The sequence below is a fragment of the Bolinopsis microptera genome, chromosome 13 (genome assembly GCF_026151205.1).
Source record: "Bolinopsis microptera isolate Bmic1 chromosome 13, MBARI_Bmic_1.0, whole genome shotgun sequence".
NCBI classification, from domain to species: domain Eukaryota; kingdom Metazoa; phylum Ctenophora; class Tentaculata; order Lobata; family Bolinopsidae; genus Bolinopsis; species Bolinopsis microptera.
In genome coordinates this window covers 4059203-4069008 of record NC_087084.1, presented here as the reverse complement: position 1 = coordinate 4069008, position 9806 = coordinate 4059203, and the positions used below count along the sequence as shown (strand labels likewise).

Below are 9806 nucleotides of genomic sequence, written 5' to 3'. Positions count from 1 at the left end.
AATACAATGGAAAGTCACTGATATTTATCGAGCTGTTGCTGTAGATATTTTGACATTTGCTGGTGTTGTTCTTTCAGACCTTCAGCCCGCCGAATTAAAACGACGCACAGTCTACATCGTCGAGTAAGTATTTTATTTATTGTTTGTAAACTGATTTCGCTTATAGTAATTTAATGAGATACGAGTCTGATACATGACAACATCAATAAATTTGATCTTCAAATTTAAACTTTTCAGTCGGTTAGAGCGTATCGATGGGAAACGACGAAAATTGAACCCAAAGTCCAAACAGAAGAATAAGGATGACTTTAACAAGACCCTTCTCGAAGAGTTTCAGATCTTCCCAAAGGGACAAAGATCAGTATTGGAACGGCAGCCAGTATTTGATTTTCCCGTACGAGCATCAGCCAGTATTCGAATTGTTGAGGACGATGAGCAAGCATCAGGCTCACAGAACACAACGCCATCTCTTCTGACAACAGACACTTCCCAACCAGTACGAACTTATAAAATTTTAATAAGAATTAGTATGAGAACTATGTCTAATTCTATAATTGCTGAGTACAACAAGGCATACTGAGACAAAGCTATTTATAGTCAATGAAAATATGTAGGAAGTTAAGTGTTTAGACCATTTTTAAATTTAAAGAACGATATCTAGTAAATTTAAATTGGACTAACTCTAAGTACTTATCGGAATGATAGAGATGAAATTCATTCAGGGCTTGGGCAATAAAAGTAAGATTCTAACAAAGGACAGATTGTTACTAATACGCTTGTTATTTCAGCCATTTTTTGACGAGAGAACGATGAGTAGCTGTCACTCGATACCTGATAACAAAGCTGCAGACCCCGACTATTGTCCAGTTAATTCAAAAGTTGGCGAGAAGAAACCCACAGTCAATGTGTCGAATTTTCTGAAATTGCCACTAGAGCAGATGGGAGCTGAGCTGGCACGATCTGCAGCGGGGTCTGAAGACAATGCCAGAATAATGACTGCAGTTTCTAATATTTTGTATAACACAGTTGGTATTGAAGGACCCAGACCTGTAGTTACAAGGAGCATGGTAGAATCTGCTATACGGAAAGATGGTATTGAGCGAGTTTTAGCTCTTTCGAAGTTGAATATGAGAGGTAGATATGATAAATCATATATTATATTAGCTCTAGTTGAAAAACTAGTTAAATATTTGGCTTGAATAAGTATAGTGCATTAAATTTGTCATAAAATCGTTGGCACTTGATGTCGAAGCTTCTTTCGGATTGCAGCGAATTGTGGCGAATATAACATTAGCTATTTTTCTAACCAAATTTAATACTTCTATTAAGGACTCTTTTTTGACGGAAAGAAAAGTAAGATTTGTAAAGATAAAGATCGCAAGGTGATTAACACTACTGTGGATTTCTACACGATAGTCCTGCAACCGGAGAAGAAGTTTGTCGGTTTCTGCTCAACCAGTGGAACAGGTATTAATTAAAACACGCATTTGTTGTATTCTAAGTTACATATCACTTTTACTTCAAGTTGACGAAGCTAAACTTACTCCTGCTGTTACTTGAGAGCTGTGCGTGGTTTTTGTAAGCACAGCTATGACTCACCCGCCAATATGACAAATTAATTTTGATTTTTGATAGGTAGAGATGTTGCTGCTCAAGTGTTAAAGTTTCTAGAGGATCACAAGATCCAATCCGAAGCGCTGATTTGTGTTGGAGGAGATGCCACCGCTTCAAACTCTGGTCCATTTGTAAGTAAAAATCACGTTTTTTTAAATTTTCACTGTGTGAAACATGAATATAGTTAAGTTTATGTGGCTAAAGTACATTTGGTAAGTGGTCACATTGGTAGTCATGGTTGGTCTATAAATCTTATGTTAATTTTTTTAAATTGCTGCTATTCCAGAATGGGGCCTTTCATTATCTTGAGGAGTTTCTGGGAAGAGCCTTACAACGTAGTATATGTCTACTCCATCACGTTGAATTGGTACTCCGAGCTATTTTCTTCTATTACGACGGAAAGGCAAAAGGTTTGTTTGATGTTTTAGCAGTATATATATAATATTGTCGGTCATACATCTGGATACCAATGGCACTGTCGTGGCACACGAAAGTGCAACTTAGCTAAAACTATGGGCGCTGAAATTGTTAAGCTGATATTTCACTATTCTCTCATCCTCAGGTTGTGGGGCGTACGGTGGTGTCATTGGACAGCTTATTCAAACCGATGTTTGGAAATTAAAAATAAAGAAATTTAAAAAGATTGAAATGAACTTCCAAGTGCTAGATGAAGAGGTATGTTAATGGTATAGGTTTAAACCTAAATGATATTTTCTGATGTGATGGACACGATGACGAAAGAACGAACTGTGACAGTGTGACTTTTCAACTGTGAGATTTAACGTGCAGCAAAGGGTATTTTGTTTATGTAATAAAGAGACTTGTTTGTTGAATAATAATAAAGCTCAGTCGTTCTGAAACTTACTGAATCCTTTATTTAGGTAGTGAAAAAGATGTCTACCGATAGGCGACTGCTTTACAAACTGATACTTGGAATTTCGAAAGGAGACATCAGTGGTGTGAAAGACTCAACGATAGGGCCCGTTAACCAGGCTCGCTGGTTAACGCTCGCATCACGCATTTTAAGACTTTATTGCTCACCACCGGATAATTTGGGAACCTATGTAGAGATTATCCTTGAGAGATTATCTATCTTTATAATAAAAGTTTATTTCAAGGTATCTATAATATCAGATATTTTAACAATCATTGACAAATGACGATGTAATGGTGATTTGGACTTATCAATTTACCGCAATGTAAATTAACATTTAAGGTGATTGTCACTACTATATTGATATTCTATACTATTCGAGTAATATATCAAAATTGGGATAATTTCAGATGTACTCCGCTGTAAAGTACAAGAACACCATCATTGATGGTGCAAAGCACTTGTTCGACGAGATACAGCTTGTCAAAACGTTTTGCACGGTAGATGAGCGGAAGGTGGCAAATAAGTGTATTCAAAATAATGCTTGGTTTGCTCACCCTGAGAATATAATGATAGCCATGTGTGGTGAGTGAAGTATTTATAACTTTATTAATGAGTAACGCTTGAAATAGGCACAGGTAATGATACAAATATCAATTATCAAATGCAAGAATTGTAAACTTAACTGTCACTTAATTGTATGTAGCTAACTTTGGCTTAGGGTAACCTATACTTAGTTGTTTTACATTTTGGTGACAGTAAGGTATCGTTCACAAATGTTGTGACCAAATTTGAGAATTTTATTTTCAGGAGACCAAGACAGAGAAATTCGCCAAAAGGGACGAAATATTCTACGTCGTTTGTTAAACATCAAAGAATGGCGAAAAGAGGAGGAAAGACGCCGGAAGGAGCTTTACGAGCTACCTAAAAAAATAAAGATTCGTGAATTCCACCTCCCACTAATCGATTTCGATGCTAAGGATTACTGCACGATGGCCAGAATCAAGTTTGAGAAGTTAAGTGGACCTTACAACCCTCCAGAGAGAGGATCGTTCGCTGTCTACACCCTCAATTACCAAGGCCCAACTAAGTCCCAGGAGATAACAATTCCTCCCGTGTTAGCCCACATGAGGGCTGAAGAAATGGACCAGATTGTAGAATGTAGAGTGACTGCGGAATTTGAATGTCATTCCCAGAGTTGCGAGAGGGGTGTAGCAACAACACATCAGAGTGTGAAGAGACGGCGGACTGATGAGTCTCAATTAAGAATGGCACTGTCTACTGTGGGAGCGCGAGAGGAGATGTCGGCAAAAGTGACAGTGAAGCGATTTAAAGACGACTTTTCCAAATTTCTTTGAGTCATGGCTATTTTCATTTTACTAATGTCTCATTTCAATATTTCATATTTATAATCAGCTTCTTTCCTTGCTTTATCAATAACATAAACAGAAGTAATAGTACTACTATAGCATATTATAGTAGCTGCGCTTTAAAAATATATTATGAAAACATGCCAACTGCAGTTAGTACACATTTTATTGTACTATAAGTATCTTACCTGGGGACCCCAGGCTATTATGTTCATAACCGTAAAAGATTCGGCGGAATGACAGGCTGAGCGCCGCCCAGTAAATGTAATAAATTTTATGTAAAAAAGGAAAATGAAACGTCTCTGAGTGTGATGTTTGGAGTCTGAATATAATCAATAATGGTATTGATAAAAAACGAACCTAAATCCATGAATTTTCGGTCACTAATTCCATTAATCACCCGATCACATAATAGGGGATTTGAGCAATTTTGTTTTGATACGCAAAATCGACTGTTTTTGGCCTATACCCGGCCTAATAGGAGTTTAGGATTAAATTACCTTCGCATTGGGAGTGACGCGGTGCAACCGTTATTGTGCCTTTAAATTAATCCTAACCTAAAACTCTAATTATGTAAGTATAAGTGCTTATCAGCTAGCATTAATGTGATGTATTTTTAGAAAGGAAAATGCTAAAGGAAATTGTTAATTTTTTATCATGAGCTAGCGTCAGCTAGCGTCAGTACTATTACTAATAGTAATATAATACTAATTTGTTTGTGAAACTGGGTGGGCGACAATTGACCCCCGACAATTGACCCCCTACAATTACCTGGGGACCTCAGGCTATTATGTTCATAAACAGAATAGAGATTCGGCGGAATGACAGGCTGAGCGCGGCCCAGTAACCCTACAATTGACCCCGCCTGACAATTGACCCACGACAATTGACCCCCGACAATTGACCCACGACAATTGACCCCCGACAATTGACCCCCGACAATTGACCCCCGACAATTGACCCCTGACAATTGACCCACGACAATTGACCCCCCCCCCGACAATTGACCCCCCGACAACTGACCTTCCGACAATTGACCCCCCGACAATAATAAATTTAATACAATTAACCCTAACCCTATTTTTAACCCTAACCGGAACCCTAACTTTAACCCTAACCCTAACTCTAACCGTACCCCGACCCCGACCCCGACCCCGACCCCGACCCCGACCCCGACCCCGACCCCGACCCCGACCCCGACCCCGACCCCGACCCCGACCCCGACCCCGACCCCGACCCCGACCCCGACCCCGACCCCGACCCCGACCCCGACCCCGACCCCGACCCTGACCCTGACCTGATCAATTGAACCGGCCGGTGTAATTCAAATTGTACATGGGGGTCAATTGTCCGGGGTAAATTTTCGGGGGGTCAAATGTCGAACTAAGCCCTAGATTTCGCGACAATTGACCCCAGTGCAATTACATAGGGGGTCAATTGTCGGAGAGTCAATTGTCGTGGGGTCAATTGTTGGGGGGTCAATTGTCGTATGTAACCCTAAATTTCGCGACAGTTGACCCCAGTGTAATCACATAGGGGGTCAATTATTGTCGGGGGGGGGGGGGGGGGGGTCAATTGTCGCGGGGTCAATTGTCGCGGTACCGAGACACTAATGACAATGTATATTGTATATGAATCGATTTTTAATATCACTCTACATTGAAGAACTAATTTATCGTCAACACTAACAGCTGTATTTGTTGATATGACGGCCAATACATCAATGACCGCGGTTTTTTATATCGCGGCAGCGGTCTGGGTCAACATTCCGTGGATGCGCCGGCAGATTGCGCCGGTGCACGTCTCTCAGTCTCACTCTCAGTAACACTTATAGTTATACTTATAGCTATACAGAACTGATATAACATGGTCGCCTTTCATCCGTTTACGAATACGTTTCTGATACCGCGTGTTTCGTGCATCGGCCGTGAGGCCGGGATTGAAACTGATTACCAATTACGCGTACGATTTATTTATATTTCATAACTAGCAAGCCGTTGATAATTTTAACTTTGTGTTCATGTGTCGGCTAAAGAATAACAACAATTTTATATGATTCTCCTTCTCCATCTCCTTCTCCTTCTCCTCATTCATCATTACCAACATCTTATCATAGTTGTACAATTTTTGTGGTTGTAAACTTTTGTTTCTCTGGCATTTACGTTCACGTAATTCCAACAAGAATTAATGCAGATTGCTAGATCAAGATGTGTACACTCAACACTTCAACAGTGTACTATTCTTATATCATATAGTTACACAACTAATTAACTCAACTACGTTCGTATGTTACATACCTCGAGGCCCTCAAGGTCTAGTAATATACGAGCACGATTCTGCAGAATAATTGGGTTATATTGAGACATTTAACTTGAATGGCTTACAGATGGCTGCTCCAATATACGCTCCAATAACGTGACGTCACGCTAATTTGGGAGGAAAACACACAATTTTTAATTGTTAATTAAAATAGGTTAATGGTATTCAATTTCAAAACGCAGATTATTGTCATGACGGCAAAAGGTATATCTTTTATTTCCAATTTGCTGCGAAAATATTGGCAGATGTGCAAAAATCCCAAGCCTACCTAGCACCAGTGTGCCTCACCGAGCTGCGAAGGATTGACATCGTGAATCAAGTGTTCAGTACTACAGGAGGAATGGCAACTGAGGCTTCGCAGTTTCTAAAACATCTTGCAGAAAAGATCAGCCTAAAGAAAGGCCAACGGTATTGTGATGTGATGTCATTTGTCAGACGCAGACTGCGTTTTGATCTAGAACCTGTATATTCTCTATCAGGGGGTACAGAGGTTCCAGAACCCTTCCACCCACGGCAATAAGTGATTTGGACCTTAACCTGATCAACACTCTTAAACCCTAAAAGGTCATGAAGTGCTTGTTGGATGGGGGTCTAAACTGCTTTTAATTTTTGTTGTGATGTGATTTAGTGGATTTTATATATTTTATTACAAAGGGCTTTATTTTTACCTCAGTTTTTAAATTTGTACCATTTTTACAGAATTTTCATATAGGGTCATTGCTATATTATGTGTATATTGTTTGAATATTCTTTACTAAAAAAATTAAACGGAGTCATAAGTCTGATATTTAAAATTTTGAGTGCATCCAAAGTACGAATTCCGCGTTTGATAAATCGAGCGCTCAAAAAAGGACTCTTTATACAATAATTGTCTGGCCGATGGCCTGGTTCAGTGTTGTTGTTGTTTGGCTGTTGCTACTTGAGTAACGTTTTATCGTTAATTAATAATTAAAGCGAATAACAAAAACATTATTGCTATGCATGTGATATGAATTTTGTGTTTCCCTTTGTCTAATTCTGTAATCGGTCATACATGATAAGAGTTAGCTGATGTTCATTGCGAAATCGAGTCAGTAATGATGGCATTAAACTGCAGTTTCCTCGAAATAATTCAATGAAGAATATTAAGATTGATAGTGCTCATGAAGACATAAAAACAACGTATCATGAGTCGACCCGCTAATTGTCCAACATGGTTAAATCATTCGTACATTCCTCTCGTGATAGAGGCAAAACTCCTCTTGGGTTTGTCACATCAAGAAAGCTCGATAGAGACAGTTTTAACTACAGTGTTAGAGAATTTGTCAGAAATGTGATATGAATCGGAACCAAGCAACTGTTATGAGAAACAACAGAACAACATAAACAGAGGAGGATTTCCTTAAAGCACTATACACTGGTTGACCAACAAATCTTGAACCAGGGATTAACCCATTAGGGACGACGAGTTTTAAAGTTTGTCGATTTTGGTGCCATTCAGCACACTAGGTCACTCCACAGTTCATAGCAAAAATGAGATATCCGTAAAAGCTAATCTGTATCTCGTTTACTTTTAAAGATACAGCTATGGTCCCATATGACCTACTCGTCCGGGTCGCCAGATACCCATCACGTTTTTTCAGCTATTACCTCTGAATTAATTATAAGAACTACTTTAACAAAAGAGTTACCAACAGTATGTTCTTAAACCCCTGTGATTCTGAGGAAATCGAAAAAATTGTTAAAACCTTCCAGGGTGACAAGGCTAGTGACATATCAATAGCTGTTCTTAAGAAATGTTGCACTTCAATCTCTAGGCACCTAGCTGGTTTCCTAAACTCATTCATGAAGGAGGGTCTATTTCCAAAAATTCTCAAAATAGGTAAGGTCACCCCCGTATTTAAGAAAGGAGACCCACAGCTGTTTGATAACTACAGGCCTATATCCATTCTACCTATCTTTGGTAAGATATTTGAAAAAGTAATTTACTGCCGACTATATAGCTTCTTTACTTCACATATGGTCATATACGATAAACAGTTTGGATTCAGATCCAACCACTCAACGGCACATGCCGTCAATTACTCCATTGACCACATTCTTAAAAACCTAGAAAGTAAGAATCATGTAATTGGCATATTCATTGACTTAAGCAAAGCGTTTGACACAATCGACCACAGAAAATTACTTGTCAAACTTGAACACTATGGCATAAGAGGGCCCTGTCTTGACCTAATTGAAAGCTATTTGTGTAACCGACAGCAGTATGTTGATTTCCAAAATACACACTCTGATCACTGCAAAATTGAATATGGGGTACCACAGTGATCAGTTCTAGGCCCTCTCCTCTTCTTACTCTACATCAATGACATTACCAACTCTAGTAAACTTGGACACTTCATACTGTTTGCAGATGACACGAACATATTTGTTGCTGGAAAAACTGAACAAGAAGCCTATTTGAATGCTAATAAAGTACTTGAATCTGTAAATGACTATATGGAATCTAACTTGCTGCACATTAACCAAAGCAAATCGGTCTACATGTTATTCAGACCTGGCCGGTACTCGTCCTGTGCACGTGCTCGTGAATATGGCTCTGAGAACTCACTCACGTTATCAGGCAACACGCTTACACGAGTAGATAAAGTGAGATTCCTTGGTGTTATCATAGACCATGAACTATCCTGGGAACCCCAACTAGATAACATAAAAAGTAAACTAACTACAAGTATAGCTATAATTAAACGTATTATGAAGTTTATTCCAGAAACAGAGTACCATAACCTGTATGACTCCTTATTCAAGTCTCATATGAGCTACTGTATCAGTAGCTGGGGTGGTGTCACACCTTATAGACTATCTAAACTGTTCTCCATCCAAAAAAGATGTGTACGCCTTCTATTTGGAAGCAAACCAAGCTTTGACCGGGCAGAATATTATGAAACATGTGCACGTGCAAGACCATACAGTGAACACATCGCAAAAAGGAGCTTTGCTTTGGAAAACACTAAGCCAATATTCAATACCGAGAAAATCATGTCAATCCACAACCTGTACACCCAACATATATCCACTGAACTGTTTAAAATCTTGAAACTGCATCAACCTATCTCTCTGACAAGTTTATTCCAAACAAGTTCCAGAGCATGTAGCCAAACTATGCGGGTCCCCCGACACAAACTTGAAATTTCTAAACACAATTTTGTCTTCAAAGGTACGACTATATGGAACAGTTTGGTTGATAAAATATTCGACAAATGCACTCCTAATGAAAACAATGTCATGGTCCCTGGCTCTAGTAAATTTTCCGACCTTTCCTCCCCCATCTCAATTATCAAGAGCCGTATCAAAAAGCTCTTACTTGAAACCCAGCAATTGACAACACCTGGGCGTGAAATTGAGTGGCTCCCCCTAAATAGCTGGGGCATTGAACCAGCTTAGTCAATCAGCATCCCATCCCTTGCATACAACTAATTACAAAAGCGCTAATTATACCTGTTTCAAAAGCATCCTGTCTGGAAGTTCCCTGACTGCCGTGTGAATCTTTGGATCTATTTTTGGATCTATTTTTATATTGATATGATTTTTATATACCTATATATTCCTCGCATAATTTCCATGTCCGCCTGAACAAACCTGGCACCATC

General features: G+C 39.2%; 1 protein-coding gene across 2 annotated transcripts; it reads left to right on the top strand.

Annotated features, from left to right (window-relative positions):
- Positions 1-396: 396 nt before the first annotated feature.
- Positions 397-4061, top strand: LOC134825134 (uncharacterized). Of its 2 annotated transcripts, none has more exons than XM_063837276.1 (4): positions 397-496; positions 789-2732; positions 2899-3073; positions 3299-4061. In XM_063837276.1, the coding sequence occupies exons 2-4, from the start codon at positions 2508-2510 to the stop codon at positions 3844-3846; spliced, it is 948 nt and encodes a 315-aa protein (XP_063693346.1). In that variant the 5' UTR covers positions 397-496; positions 789-2507; the 3' UTR covers positions 3847-4061. The 2 variants fall into 2 exon arrangements, with proteins under 2 accessions (XP_063693346.1, XP_063693347.1); XM_063837277.1 differs by lacking the exon at positions 397-496 and having other exon boundaries at positions 1100-1134; positions 1330-2732.
- Positions 4062-9806: the final 5745 nt, after the last annotated feature.